The 16222-nt window shown below is 39.7% G+C and overlaps 1 protein-coding gene and 1 long non-coding RNA gene across 8 annotated transcripts in view; one reads left to right on the top strand and one right to left on the bottom strand.

Annotated features, from left to right (window-relative positions):
* Positions 1-16222, top strand: part of pdgfd (platelet derived growth factor d) — a 51646-nt gene that overhangs the window by 20885 nt on the left and 14539 nt on the right. For 3 of the 7 annotated variants that reach the window (XM_020094846.2, XM_020094847.2, XM_069534406.1), the window contains 2 exons: positions 6353-6563; positions 7685-7862. In XM_020094846.2, the coding sequence (XP_019950405.1) occupies positions 6353-6563; positions 7685-7862 (389 nt within the window). Of the gene's footprint in view, positions 1-6352; positions 6564-7684; positions 7863-14039; positions 14223-14318; positions 14389-14465; positions 14625-14811; positions 14979-15143; positions 15799-16222 lie in introns of those variants that run through there. The other 4 variants (XM_020094848.2, XM_020094849.2, XR_011244540.1 and 1 more) reach the window with 3 other exon arrangements.
* Positions 9236-14033, bottom strand: LOC138412023 (uncharacterized). The gene is made up of 3 exons (XR_011244541.1): positions 12620-14033; positions 12106-12240; positions 9236-11780 (listed from the first exon to the last, which is right to left on the bottom strand). It is a non-coding gene; the product is annotated as an uncharacterized lncRNA (long non-coding RNA).

Genomic DNA, 16222 nt, shown 5'->3' with positions numbered 1-16222 from the left:
GTATTTAAAACTCTAGGTGTGAGTCAGAGTGTGGTATTATCAGCACTACTGACATCATCCTATTACCTGAGGTTGCACGTTAGTTCTCTGCCAAGTTTGGAAGATGTTAGTGTTGTCTGACTGTATAATAATAAATGAACACTAATAATTTTGTAAATGTGATGAAGACCTGAAATCTTGTGCTGCTGCAGATGGTAAAAAAAATAATGTTAAATGAATGCAACCAAACCAAAACCAAAACTCACATAGATATAGATTTAGTTGCAGCAGTGTATTGAAACATCTTAAAAACACACAATTTAGCCACAAACAATTTAACAATTTATGACAACCAATTGATTTATGACAACCAATCAACAATTCATAATTTCCCAAAGTAAAGGATACAAATGAGATCAATCCTTACACACAATTCATTGTATTTTTTGCGTAAAAAATATTTTGTGTGAAAAAGTAAAAAGAGACTGGGCCAGTGAAAGAGACAAATTAAACTTTATTTGGTTACATATTTGGAGACAATTTAATGGAAATAATTTGCCCACTAATAAGAACACTAATAGCAGCCGAGCTGCTGTGAAATGATTTGGACAGTGGCTCTCACAAACTCCAGCATTTTGAGTTTGACTTTGAGAATTTCATGTTGAAGGACTATTAGACTGCAAAGTTGAAGTAACTTACATTAACATTAGATAAACACATGTTTTCTTTTCTCATTTAGTCTCCAAGGCAGCTTTGAGTATGAGTAGCTTTTTGAATGAAGTATGACTGACACTGCCAATCAGGTACTTCACACTATTTAGGTTTTTTAAAAACTGGTTAATTTGTCTGTTTGTTACAGATAATATTCAGCGTTAGTCTTAAAAACAGTATGACATATATAACAAGTCTTCATTAAAGAGCCATTCAAGCTAAAAAGCAGCATAGTTACTGTTTCTTTCCAACTCTTGAGTGCTGCAGTCTAGAGCTGGATAAACAAAAATGTGTCTAAGCATTTATGGACTGCACTGCATATCCCACTGTGCCCACAACGTATGTGTTGGGTTTATGAGGATCCTGCTTTGCCCTGATTCCATTTCAACCCTTTACCTGAAGCCGTAGCCTTACATGCATTTGCAAATCAAGCTGATGAAATGTAGCTGCCAATTTCCAGAGCTGTCAATTCTCTGGACTGGATCTTTAACAGAGAGCCCATTTTCTAATCATTGACCCATTTGCATGAATTTGCAATGGAGTCACTGACATCACTGCATGATTTATAGGAAGGTCAATGGTGTGAGTGAGCAGCAGTATCCAAAAGAGCCGGGTGGTACTTCAGCATATTTGCATATTTTCTCATTTCCAAGTCCTGCTTCCTCGTAATGCTTTCTGTCTCTCACACACTCTTTTCTCGGAAACACTTGCTCGTGTTCTTGGATGTGCACATTAATGCTAATTCATGTGACAACATATGCACGTTCCACTATACTCAAATGTGCATACACACAAACACACACAGATAAACTAACCAAAAGGAGCAGAATGGACAGATATTGATGTGCACCATGTAAACCATTTCTTCAGAAAAGGTGTTGCCACTAAAACTAATTTTTAGTGTTTTCATTTTGTGTCTTTTTACTGCATAAATGAAAATTAACTTGAGCTTATATCATAACATTCACCATACTGATCATCATGTTCCCTCACTGGAAAATGACGGGCTAACATACTGTAGGTTTGGCCAATCAACAACCAGATCTACAGCTTTTTGAAAAGATTTAGCAATAACAATTTTGCCAGAGCAGACAAATGAAAGATGTTGGGTTTGGTCTCTTTTCCAGCTGGATAGATGAGCTGGTCCCTCATTTGGTAAAATCACTGGATAATTCATTCTGCTAATATCTCCGTCTGCTGATTAACTCATTTCATGCAACAAATGTAACAACAGCACAAACAAACAGAATCTGGCTGTTGCAGTAGGCAGACCGACCCCAGCAACCAGCGACCCAGCTCCATTATTTAGTTATTTTAATGATCTCCACATTGATTTGAGACTCCTTCAGTTGGGAGCTTGTGAGCTGCACCTAAGCCTTAAAGTGGAATGATTATGATATTTCCTTTATCAACACTGTCAACAAGATCCTGTGCTCCTTTGCAATTACTCACACATAGAATTAATCTTTACAAAAACCTGCTGTTTTTCTTTATGGACACGCAGAGTTAAGCATCAATCTTCACTCCTGTGTCTGCTCATGTTTGTCGCTCTTCAAACATAAACTAACAATCAGATGTATTTAGTAAGTTGGTGTTGAAATTACGATCCACTTTAACCCAAAGTCCTAGCTGTGTGTGACTCGTGTTGTGTGTGGCAGGGGAACTGCTTGAGAACAAAATGTTGGACTGGAGTCAAACAAACACAAAGTCATAGACAGGTCCTAATAAGTTCATTAGTGTTGGTTTTAAGGCCAGCGGGGAAGTGGGGAAGGAGAACACTACAGCAAGATACTCCAGCACAGTACAAGGTAACTGGGCCCAGTGTAGGTTTGCACTAATTCTGAATCAGAAGTGGTATTTTTGTATAAACCCTGCAACAGAGACAAGAAACACTAAACTGATGAATATTAGGAAATAAGTCGGGGAAAGGCAGTTCAGAGGTCAGGGTCAGCTGAAGAGCATCAGTTCAGTAAAAAGCTGGATATATTTTATTATCTTAATCACACTTGAGCAGGTTGAATGCTGAAACGATGAGTCAGAATCCAGGTTGTTGGTCAAAAACCATCAGTAAATCTCTAGGCTTCCTGCTCTTTACTTATGATAGAGTTTTCTACCACAACTACAGTAAACTTGTAAATATCCCACACATTTCCCAAACACAATGATATTGCGTGACCTTTCAGTGGGTAGAAGCTGATTAGCTCACTCAGTAAATTCTACAGAAACAGGCTGCATTATTGTGGAGAAGCCCAACAGAGTTCAAAGAGAACACAACCAAATTAATTAAAAATATGAAGAAATGATGATATACACGCGCGCACGCACGCTCGCTCGCACGCACTCTCTCAGAGCACTGTTCCCCAGGCACCTCAGTGGGTGAGAGTTCCTGACACATAAGCACTTTTATGACTGAATGGACCTACACAGTCAGGCTTCTGATCAGCAGAGTGGAAGAATCCCATTACAAACTGCGCCCCGTTACACACACAAACACCCACCCACACACACTCACAGATGCACACGCACATTTATTCACACAAGCATAAATGGTCATATCCGAAAGTACACACTCATGCACGCACACTCTGAGCTACAGTGTTAATTGCTGAGGCCAAAATTAGCAGGAGGTGAGGCTGCCAAAGAGCGCTGAATGACCGATGAGACAGAATTACTGACTGAGGCAGAGAGGAGGAATCTGAAGAGAGGGAGAGATGGGATGAGATAGCAGGAGGAATTAAGGGAAGTTTGCAGTGAAGGAGTGGAGGAGAAGGCCAAAGCTTCATCATCATCTCCCTTGGGTGCAGGCTGTGTTACCTTGATTATGCATTCAGCTCTCTCGCAAAAAAACACTAACCCGTCAGAAAATATTGCCCAGTCAGCCTACTTCAGCACACAGCCTGACCTTACAGTGTGTGTGTGTGTGTGTGTGTGTGTGTGTGTGTGTGTGTGTGTGTGTGTGTCTTTCTATGGTTTTTTATGGTCTTTGGTCATTTTTAGGCAGTCCTCACAGCCTCTTTGATGGTTAAGACTCTTCAGGTACGGGTTAGAGTTGGGTTAGGGGTTAAGGTTAGGGTTAAGCTGTGGCTAGGCTTGACAGATTGGTCATTGCGAGCGCCAACTGACCACCTCTTCCTTTCAAACTGGCCCTTGAGGCGTGAGACTCGATACAGTCTTCTGCAGTTGCACTGCTGGGAAAAATACAAAACTGCTGGAAAAGGGCAAAGAAGAGGAAACACAATCAAAAAAGGCTCTGGCTTGTTTCCTCCAAACACTTTGGGCTGGTACAAACTTCTTTGCTGTATCAAACAGATCAAAGAGTGTGTTTTCCATTGTTTCCTGCAAAATGCATCCTCTTTACCTACAGCCTGTAATTTCCCTCAGGAGCCATCTGAGAATCTCTAGGCTACCTCATCCTGACATGAGCAAGGGAGCATAGAAATAAGTGTAGATGGCATGTAACGTGTGCAAGGAGAAGAACAGTGAGTGTAGACTGAGGGGTTAGGGAAGTATGTGTTTGTGCATGTGTGTAAGAAAACGTTCTTCAATGATTTGTTGTGCAATATTAAAATTGGATTTATGAGTGAGTTAATTAGTTGATTATTGGTACTGATTAGCTATTACTTTGGAAATTACCAATACAGTTTAGAAAACCAGTCAGTATAGCCATAAAAGTAAAAACCCAAACCCATGATAGCCAAAAGACGTCAACAACAGGTTGTAACCCAGACTGACAGTGGTCATGTCACTTAAAGGGCAACTATTGTTCTGAATAGCTGCTATAAAACTAGGTGTGACTCTTGGTCACCAGAGAGTGATTCTAAAATGTTTCTGATGTTCAGTCAAAATTTCCTCTTGACCTACCTATTAGTAGATGGCCTCCTTTTCCCTTTGTGCTGCCCTCGTTCATGACCTTCAGAGAACGAATCGGAATATTTTCGTTGACCACTTGACCTTTTCGCTGTACCACTGTAAGGCCAAATATTCCGCTTGTACAGGAATATCACAATCTAATGGATATATTAAAAAGGGCAGAAACATGAACATATCCACAGATTTTGAAGAGATCCACAACAAAGCTGTCTTTAAATCTGGATATCCCTTTTTATAGAGTCATTACAGTTGACCCATATGAATATGACTCTTCTCAGTTACCCTGTACTTCCAGTGTTTTCTTCTCACAATTGCAAACAGTGCACACCACAAAAGTAATGACTCTGGGGAAATACCAATAAATCAGCAAGACTGATGCATTGGCCGATATAATTTTACTTCTGATTAATCTGTATCGATGCACACAGCAGATAATGACAAATAAGAGCAGTATAGAAACATCACATTGGGTTTGAGGTCATTTAAAGATAGTGTTCCAATTATTCAGTTTGCCCAATAGAAAGCACCAACATGTATTTAAATGTACAATTTGAAATGTTCCACTTAATTTGTATCATGGTCACAAAAAACAAAATAACAAATCTAAAGGATATATAAAAGAATGTTTGTTTAAGTTATGTATTGATATAAAAATGTCTTTGGGGTTTTTTCATCCAAAAATATCTGTCCCAAAGTACCTGCCTCAAAATCCATTATCAGTCAGGTTAAGACAAAAATAATCAGACATTTTATAAAATAACCTTATTCACTGTGTTGCCAAGAGATAGATGAGAAGATTCGTGCCACTGTTTATCTATTACATTTTAAGCTGCAGCCAGCAGGCACTAAGCTTTGCATAAAAACTGGAAACAGTGGTAAACAGAATCTCTGGCTCTGTAAAAAAAAAAAAAAAAAAAATCCTGCTACCAGCACTAGCACTCACTAATTACCATGCCATATTTGGTTTTTGTGAATCCACAGAAACATAGCAGTGTAAAAGCTTAAAACTAAGACTGAAATTGAACTTTGTTACCTTTGCTCGTATATAGCATAGCTACTTGGCAGCTGGCCATTGAAGAGACAGATATGACAGTGGTTTCATCTTCATCTTTAATTATTTGTGAGAACTTTTCAAAAGCTAAAGGCTTTTTAATTGTTGTATCTGAGGTCAGTCTTTGCTGACGTCATTAGACAGAAATGCCACATTTACATTTGTATTGTTTTTGTGCCAAAATGCATTAAAGTCAATGGGCTCTATTTTAACAACCTAAGCACATGGTCTAAAGCAGATGCTGCAACTGTATTTAAAGCTTTTTATAGTTTAATAGTGAACGTGCACATGGTTTGAAAGGGTTATAGTTTGTCTCTAAATTAATTATGTGTGTGTTTAGGGCTTAACATGCGATTGACTGCCAAATCCCATTCCTCGCCTCGGTGGATAATGTCTGATCTGTCAGGCTTCATAGATGAGCTGACAGTCTCTGTGTGTAAAAATCAGGGTGTAAAGATCTTGTACCTTAAGACCTGTTTTTTGTTGATCAAAGGCACAATTGCTTTTCAATGGGCCAACAACGCCCCTGACCACACCTCAGTTTAAAACCAACCCGACCATGGGCACTCAGATTGGGGCACTTGCATCGTGCTCGCCATTGCTTTGACTATATGTAAGATAGGGCCCACGGTGTTGTTGCGTGTAGATTTACATTTTGTGTGCATGTGTGTGTGAACAAGCTGCTTTGCTTGTTTTATTTATAACTGGACTAACTAACTGATTAGTTGTAACCACTAACAGACAGCAATCGCCTCACCACAGACTTGTACCGCAAAGAGGAAAACATCACAGTAACACCAGTGGGTGGAGCCATCCACAGCCCACGCTACCCTAATGCTTATCCCCGCAACCTGCTGTTGTCATGGAAACTGCTGTCACCGCCAGGGAGCCGCATTCACCTGGAGTTTGACGGACACTTCGGCCTGGAGGAGGCTGAGAACGGAGTCTGCAGGTAAAACATGAGATGCAGAGACACAGATAAGCAGGCAGAAAGAAAACAGAGTGGTGGAGTTCAGAAGACAGAATCATAACAGGAGACATAAAACAAAAAAAGCCAAAAGGAAGAGCTGAAGAATAGGAGGAAGCAGATGAAGTCAGATGAAAGTAACAGTGAGTGAGAGAATACATGATGGAGTGTTCGATTTGGAGTGACAAAGAGGAGATGAAAAGTTTAGTGAGTAAACTCTCCAGTTGAGCATTACAATATATGAAAACAATTTGAAAATGAATTCAAAGTATGTGTGAGAAAATAATCTGCAAAGGTGCAGGGGGGTGGATTCACTGTAAGAGATGGATAGTTGAAGTTTGCTTTCTTGGCAAAGAAGTAGAAGAAGTTTGTCCTTGAAGGTGGGGTGGAGGGTGGGAGGGGTGAGAAAATAGACTTTTTAATCCCCATATGCAACTCTGCTGTCTTTGTAAGCACTTTTCTGAAAAGACAAGGGGGAGCAGCGTGGGGGAAGGAGGGGGAGGAGAGAGTAGAAAGGAGCTGTGCCATCTTCTATGGCAAATGAACTAAGTTGTTTGTATTTCCTTGTGTGTCTTTAATAGTTGTACTAACTGAGCAGACCGTTGATTGCTAGTTACTCATGCTTTTGCATAATAAATTGTACAAAAACTCTAAAGCCATTTTCAGAAATGAACAGAAAATGTCTGGGAAAGGAGATTATCCGGGTAAGACACTTTTACAACACCAAGAAAATGTCCTGAACATTCAGGTGAGAGGTGATGTCATAGGACTTATCATATAATTTCTGCTGTGGAAATCCATTGATGACACATCTTTGTCATTGTAAGATATTTGTATTCTTCCAGTTTCGTCATCAACCCTTTTTCCTGCTTAATTCTCGGACTCACTCAGACATTTTCCAAGAGGCTGGCAAGAAAAGTTGGGAAAATGTCTTTGCGTTCCCATACACAGCCCCTCTGGAAAATTTTAGGACAATGTCTGGACTTCAGTCTGACTTCATGTCTGAAGGCCAAATCACTTTTTTTATGATTTTTTTACTTTTACTCTACTTTCATTACTTCTTCTTTTCATATCTTAGTATTTATATTGTCTTTTTTCCACTCCAGGTATGACTTTGTTGAAGTGGAGGACCAATCAGAGACAAGCACTGTAATTTGGGGTCGCTGGTGTGGGCAGAAAGCTCCACCTCGCCTCAACTCCAAAAGCAACATGCTCAGAGTCACCTTCAAGTCTGATGATTACTTTGTTGCAAAGCCGGGATTCAAAGTCTACTACTCCCTGCTGGTGAGAGACCAACACACACACACACACACACACGCACACACACACAGGCACACACACACATGCACACGCACGCACACACACACACACACACACAGGCACAAACACACACACACACACACACATGCGCACGCACGCACCAGCACACAAACACACACACAGCTGACGATGAATCACAAGCTTCTATGTGGGACACGGCTTAAAGTTTTTTTGTCACATCGGGTTCAGCCTGAGTACCACTGCATTGCTCCAGGTGAAATGCTTCTTTCACTCTATTACCCTCACTTGACAATAAAAGAGAGAAATGGTATGATGAGGAGATAAACAGAGAGGAAGGGAGCGAGGGAGGATCTAGAAACATGGTCGGTAAAATGCCAACATGTATTAGCCAACTGTTCTTTTCTCACATGTCCATTCGACAGTAGAGGAGAGATGGAAGGATGGGGGGAGGGGTGGCTGGGGAGGATGAGAAAGTGTTGAAATGAAGGGATAAGGAGATAAGCCTTTTCATTCTGTCAGGAAGAGGAAAGAATGAAATAGGGGGAGTCTGATTTGAAGATGTTCTCCCTCCCTATAATCGAGGGGAAAGGGGGAGAGGGACAGCAGCAGAGAGAGAGAAAGAGGCATTTAAAGATGTTCCTTGACTTCCTCTTTTATGAGTAGAGGAGAGAAGGAGGAGAAGAGACACAGCATCGCTGACGAGCTTGAACCAGTGGCATCGCTTATCATCTGATAAAAATCCCTGGTATGAGCAAAGATGGAATAAATGGCAAGGCAAAGAGAGAAAGCAAGACAGACATACTGTTTTTTATACAGTCACTAAGATTGTATGACATTTTAAAGATAAAGCTGTCGTTGTTCTATATGTTTCTTGTCAGCAAATCCTATGAAGACCAAAACAACCAGTAATTTGTTTTCTCTTCTAACTTTCTTTTGGATTTGACAGAAAAAAAAACAATGGGGAGCAGATGTATAGTAATGTCATCTTTGGAATCAGTGACTTAGGATTGGCTTGTCTGGGCCACTGAGAAACATGGAGAGCACAAGCTACTAAGAGGACAAATCACAGTCTAGTCTCCACAGCCTGTAGTTAGATTACTTAGGAGGTGCAAGTCTGGCTACAGCACTGGCTACTGTTTAGCACACAGCTATATGCCAAACCTGTATACAAACAGCATCATTTCAATGCAAAAGTATACATTGGCCCTCACCTTGCTAGTTTTCTTTTTAGCAGTCAGCCTCTCAGAGACGACTCAGCTGCCAGCGGCCTTTTGATTTGACATGGAAACCAGATCAAATTCTTACTGGTTTGTGAGTCATCTTATTTTGGGGGAGTTAGAGGAAAGGTGTTAGTTTGTGACATCAGTTTTCACAGCTTTAATTTGACACCTTTTATTAAAAAGTTTATTATTAAAAAACACATTTGGGATCCATTTTTATGCTTTGATACCTATAATTACCTCAACTAAAGACACAAGAGGTTCACAATGTTCCATCCAACCTGATGAGAACAATTTAAAGTACCTCAGGATTAGGGCTCTGCAATTAATTTATCAAAACAGACATCTATAACCTCTAACCGATCTAATTTTGCACATGTTGGTTAATAATTTCCCCAATGCGTGCACTCACGAAATGTTCGGTTTTCGATTTAGTTCTGTGCCTTATCACCCTGCTGCAAGTTATTAGGACACGTAGACTACAGGACTTGAAGTTTACTTTGTGTTTGACATGTATTTAAACACATTGAAAAATATTCCAACTTTTTTCGCGTCCACAGTTTACACACAACACTAAATAAATGCAATGGTCAGTTTGTGTGAAGCGTGAAAGGGATAAGGACACACACACACACACACACACACACACACACACACACACACACAACCACACACACACACACACACAGTTCGAGCAGAGTCGCTTGTTGACCGACACTGAGTAATGCACCCAGTGATGTATTCCATGAAATATGAAATAATCGTTCATTAATTGTAATCAAGGGAAAAATATCGCCCAGCCTTACTCAGGATTTGATACTTGACTAAATGTACCTACTTTTACCACTGCAAAAACCACAAACAACTGTCTTATCTCTCTTCCTCAGACTCTCATTCTGCTTTTTTCTGTCTTTGCACCCTCCTCACCCTTTGTATTATTTCTTTTGGTCAAATAATCCTTTCTCTGTTCATTTGAAGCAGAATCCATTGCTTGAGGGTTATCCCATTTCATCAGTTTTACCCATTTTTCAAACAGCTCCTGCATTTCTTTTTCCATCTTATTCACACAAACACACACACAGAGAGCTTCCCTTCAGCTAGGCCAGAGCTGTGTGTGCGGCTTAATTTAGCAGGTCTAATTTGTTCTCTGCAGACCTGCTGAACAGATAAGAGGGAGGAGGAGAGGAAGCAGAGAGAGGAGAAATGGAAGAGAGAGACAGTGAGCCAGAATGAGGAGAAACAGCATTGGAAGGAGAGAACAGGTGTCTGAGATGGTATCAGCATGTCAGCTAATGACTAAAACAGCCTGGACTCAGAGAGGCAGAGAGAACGACGCATTTGTGAGGCAGGGAGATATGGAGTGGACAAGATGAAAGAAAAACCATGAGGTAAAGTAAACAGCGTTAGTGCTTGACAGAGAAAAGGTAGTGTGGAGTCAGATGGAAGCATATAGGGAACAGATGGTGAATAAATTAATTCAAATCTCATTATCACTATCATCACTATCTACAAATCAATCTGAATCTATCTGTCTGATTAGACCTCATCACAGGGTCTCTGGGTTCCTGGAAACCAAGCACATCTCTACGACAAGTCTAGCCAGGTCCAAAGTGTACTCTGTCTGGACTGTTCCACTCGGTTGCCACATATCTTCGGTGTATATGTCTAATACCTGATCAGTGCAGACTCAGTCACACTGATCACCAGAGGAAATCATGCTCTTAGACGTGAAAACAGAACATGTGCTGTGAAAATGACATAGTGCAGCTCGTAACAACCTTTTATTGCTGCTTGTTAGTTAGAGGAGCTTCATGCTGCTGCAGTGTTGTGCATCTTGATCATAGACTGTATATATAATGGAAGACACGTCTCCTCCATTGCTTCGCTTTGTATAAACATGAAGCCAAACTATTCTGGATACAGGAATGCCCTGTTGTGCTTTTGACGTCATTTGGAGACAGAGTCTGCGCTGTAGTCATCATGGGAGGGAGTGCCAGTATCAGGTCTGAGCTGTCAATCATGATGTTTCACCCCATTTTCACGCTTGAACATGCATCAGTAGGATGAGAACTACTTAAAACAACCATCTTTGACATTCACACTTTAGTTTGGATGGTTTCACATTAACTTACATGAAGGAGGCGAGGTTAGGACCTATGTGGCAGCCAGCCACCAGGTGGCAAACAAGACAAGAAATCCAATTGTTTAAATCACCACTCAAAGTGGTTTGCGATGAATTCAAATCAGATTTTGTAAAACTGCAAACGTATCAATCGCTCTAAACCACAATCATAGTGTTAATTAAGGTGTAAGGTCAATAAGTATTCTGTGAAATCTCTTACACCAAAGAGATTTTTGTCTGTATTTCATTGGACTTCATGAAATAAGTGGCTTTAAAGATGTCAGCACTTAAGGTACTACAACAAGGTGGTTTAACTTTTATCTGAACTGTGAAGCCAAACAAAACATGAGTTGGTCACCTTTTTGGCAGAAAGGATTTTGTTGTTTGACATCATCTGAGTAACAGTGATGTGTCTTGGGTGGGGAAGCCTGGGCAGTCGGTGGGAAGTGCAGCTAAGCCAGATGCAGAAGTTCATTGATCCAGTAATATGATCCAAGTTAGTTCCCAGAATCCCAGAGTGACCCAACATGTGCGCATCCCACGGAGACAGGACTCATTTATTTCTCATGGAGCACGACCCTGGGTGAAAACAAAACACAGTCATGTGTTCTTGTATGTTTGTTCTCAGTGGGAGCATTTTTACATAGATGGATATCTTGGTCCCCACTTCTACTCAAAAGGGCTTCTTAAAAGATGTTTAGAAGTAGTACTATTTCAATGTCAATCACCAAGAGACAAGATTAAAACTTAGTTATCAAAGTAAAAATGAAATGCCAGTGTGCAACATAGGAGGAAGCATTTTTCTGGCTTTAACCTGAAAATTAGCACAGAGATGAGAGGTAAATCTAGCCTGTGTGATTAATCTATTTATAACTTCAACATCCTCTGGCTGTGAGCGAGATACCGAGTCATGCAGGATGCTGTTGCTTTCTTCACCGTCCACCACACACACTCAATCCTCAGCTGCTCCAGCATCCAACTGTACAAAATGGGATGATGAGAAGGGCACCTCCCTGGTGCCCTCTCCACTTCATTGCCACTGAAAAGAAGAACGTTTCCATAGCACCAGTGAATTTGGCAATATTGGCTAAAATATTTGTTTATATAAAAATATTGCTTCATAAATTTTATAAGCATTTACAAGATACTTCGAAACGATGCTGACAGGAATTTGGATTATCTGCTATGTATGTATTTATGTAAGTCTACTTTGGTCCTTATTGCACCTTTATTTGCATCAGCACATCAGTGAGGGTATTGCACATTAAGTGAAAAAAGCTTGATTTACACCATCAACCTTTGTTGTCTCTCAATAAAAAGTGAGTAACATACGAATGCAAGAAAAATCAATCAATTTACAGTCTACTGAGATAAATTTACATTTGTATATACATTTGTTAATTTTGTAAAATGAATACCATAAAAATGTGAGGACGGTCGTGAGATAAATAGAGGTAGTAGGAAGGTAAAAGTTTGGTACTGCAGCTGTCAGGTGACGAGAGGCTACATCCTGAGAAGTTTTCAGTCTGCAGGTTCTGATCGCTGTCTCTGTTTTTAGACTCTATTAAGTGGCCCAGATGTGCTTAAAACATGAAGCATTATACCTTAAAAGGAAACGAGAGTAGAGATCTGTAAACATGAGTTTAGTCTCACATACACACACACACACACACGCACACACACACACACACCCTCTCTTACAGGAAACATTCTGACCTCATTCACAGCTGGTTTGGGTGTGCATTTATGTGTATGAGTACATTTGCAGGCTTTGATCTCAACTCTATTACATTCACAGACACACACACACACTAAGACAAAGTGAGGGCAATGTGTCTTTGAAGTGTGGTTCGGACAGATTTACTGTTCCACATTGACCAGAGAGAGACGGTATTTAAGACTCTTCAAGGAGAGGGATTCAATAGCCAATGAGATTGAATGTGTGATACCGGAGACGGTGTGTGTGTGTGCATGTGTGTGCATGTGTGTGGGGGAGAGGGGGTAAAGATAGAAAGAATGTGTGCATGTGTGCCAAATATGTCATTCTGATGAGTGTTTATCACTTTAACATGCTTTGACCGGTCTGATTTCTTCGGCACACACACACAGACGTGCTGTGACCAGCTTCATTGGAGATTCTTTTCAGATTTTACCGACATAATGACAGTCCATCAGTTAGACAGGCAGGCTCCTGAATGTCTTGGATAACGTTAGATACATGTGAACACTCCACCCTGTCTGACTTGAGCTGTGTGTATAGTCACAATGGGGGCATGAACCTTAAGCAATTGCTGTAAATTTACAGCCAATTTTCAACACTAAAATACTGATTTCATGTTTAACAGTTTAGATCTGTAGTTAGCAATGCATTGTGGGCTTCTTAACTTGGAGCAACAGGACAGAGGCCATAAACGGTATGCTACTGTTTTAAATTACGGGACACTACGGTATTTTTTGGAAATTTTCCAGAAGAGACACAACACGACGCACAATCTGTCTTAATCACCAACATAATGGTCTTGCATATGAACGGTACGTTAATTAATATCTTATTTTCTTTCTTTCTTTTATTTTTATTTTGTTTGTGTCGACTTTTAATGAAGTGTGTTTTACAATGAGTTAACAGAATTAAGCTAGTTCGGTAAAAGAGACACTTGAATCCTCAAGGCTTTGTTAAACCGTTTTGCATCAGCTGTGTTTTTTCTTTCATAATCTTAACATTGCAACTCAGTTAAGGTTAAACATTTCAGCATTAAGACTGATACAGTGGCACTAAAAAGCAGCCAGAAATGATCTTCGCATATTTTGAGTTGCTCATAGACATCATGTGCTTCGTAGCTTGGAACTCAGTATGGAGGAATGTGGAAGAGCCATCACACACACCTCAGGGAAAAACCTACTACCAAAGATGTCAAGGATGTCATCTCTAAATGTGAAGATAATGAGGTGGCACTTCGTGTTGTTCAGCTGCTCATGGCACACTTTGGAGAGGACCTAACCGGGCTGATCCTTCTTGCAGGTGTTAGTTTTCTTTTTTCTTTCTCTGTTTAATAATTATTTACCTTTTTATAATTTTTCATGTTAAAAATGTTGCATGTATGTATTTGTTCCCTACAGGTGTCTGCCACTGCAGCTGACATTGAGACAACTCTTAGTCTTCCTGCAAGTCCTCGCCTGATACTTCATGGTATACATTTCATTTAGATCCTGTGAGACACATTGAGAAATTGAAGAATTGAATTGATTGAAGTTTCAGGTCAACAGGGCAAGTCACGTTTGGAGGTTGGAGGATCACCCTTGAGGGCCGTGTTTTCTCTGAGGGCATCACACCAACATTTGCAACGGGACTTGCTGCTGTGTTTGCAATCTACTACATATTCAGTATCAAGATGAGGCAGTCTGTACTCTGGAATTCATTCAGAGGTAAAAACATTTTTATCGGCCTAAGGCTGTATTATAATTCCATTTTGATGTCACTTTATTGTCATTCAGGCCCACTCTATTTGTGCAATGAAGAAGACAAAATAACAATTTATTGAATTTAATCGAATGTACACAAAAGAGTATGTCGTTGCAACCCCACTCTGATCTTAGACTATTTTGATTTCAGGCGCTTCATTGGCATAAATCCAGAGAGAGGGACAAAGGCCACAAGGGGCAAGGTTGTCTCCAAGGAGAAAGGTGTGATGGTCCAGAGGAAGTCTTCTGCAGTCAACACACACATGTCCATGCTACTGAAGAACCTCCTTGACTTTGAATGGGACTTCATATAGATCAGTTAGTTCTCCTTAATCTTGCTCTCTGTCAATGTGTTGTTTTGACAGTCTGGCATTGCCACATTAAGCCACAAGAGAACTGGTATTATTAGCTTTCTAAGCATTAGCTTGGAGAGTATATTGTACATTCCTGATTGTATAATATTTGTTTGTTATTGTTTGACAGTGGCAACACTGGAATAATGCTACGGAGGAACAGAGGAACTAACAAACTGATCCACAAGATTTGAATCAGGGCCGTTTACACCCACCCAGACTCCCACCGGAACTAAGAAGTAAAAACACAAACCAACCTCACAGGACTATTTTAAGACGTAAACTGCAAGTTGCAAGATGTTTTGGCACAGGTGCCTATTACAGTTTCTCCCCTAAATGTTGTTTTTGATCCATATAGATGCATAGTCAAAATGTTCTCAGTAAATTCTGAGATTGTATTTTAAATGTGTTTTTGCAAGAACATAAGCATACCTCACAGGATGGGTTAAACTCTTATTTCCTCTGTATTTGTTGCATTGGTCTTTTTCTTAGACCCATTGTGTTATTGAACAAGTGTTCAAACTTATGTGTTAAAGACAATATTAAATAATATTGACATTGGCCGAAAAAGTCAGCTATAGGTCATGCCCTGACAGGCAGGTTATTGCTCTGACAAGCAATTTAAGAATTTAAGTTTATTGCCATAGTCTAAAGCAGACACTACTAGGCTGTTTCTGTTAGCTACTTTAAATCTCTTTTCTTTGTTTCCATTTATTTAAAGAAGCAGTATTCAGTTTAGTTCATGTTGATATTTCTTTTTGAAATAAATGATTTTGATTTTCTAAGATTTTATTGCTTATTTTGCACAATAATCACAATAATGCTGAAGCAATTGTCTATAGCCCTGAGAATAATGAAGTTCTAATATCAATTGCATTTAAAACTGATATTTTAGGAAACTCTTAAATTGAGTTATTGTATTATCTACTGTGCCTGTCTACAGTAAAGTTAGTAACAAATTAAACAGAATTTTATTGTAATTCCCAAATAATTATAGAAATATGCTGCATTTTATTTAACAGTTTGAATACAGAAATATACTGTATTTCTGGTTTACAGACTACTACTGTAAAGTCAATTTACAGTATGAATTCCGTAAATTTACAGTATATTACAGGCATCGCTGCTGCCAGCTCTTTACCGTAAATTATAGAAATACTGGTATATACACCGTATTTCTGGTTTATGGTCTACTACCGTCAAATCATT

Source organism: Paralichthys olivaceus, chromosome 11, assembly GCF_024713975.1.
Source record: "Paralichthys olivaceus isolate ysfri-2021 chromosome 11, ASM2471397v2, whole genome shotgun sequence".
NCBI classification, from domain to species: Eukaryota; Metazoa; Chordata; class Actinopteri; order Pleuronectiformes; family Paralichthyidae; genus Paralichthys; species Paralichthys olivaceus.
This window is presented reverse-complemented; position numbering and strand designations above follow the sequence as displayed.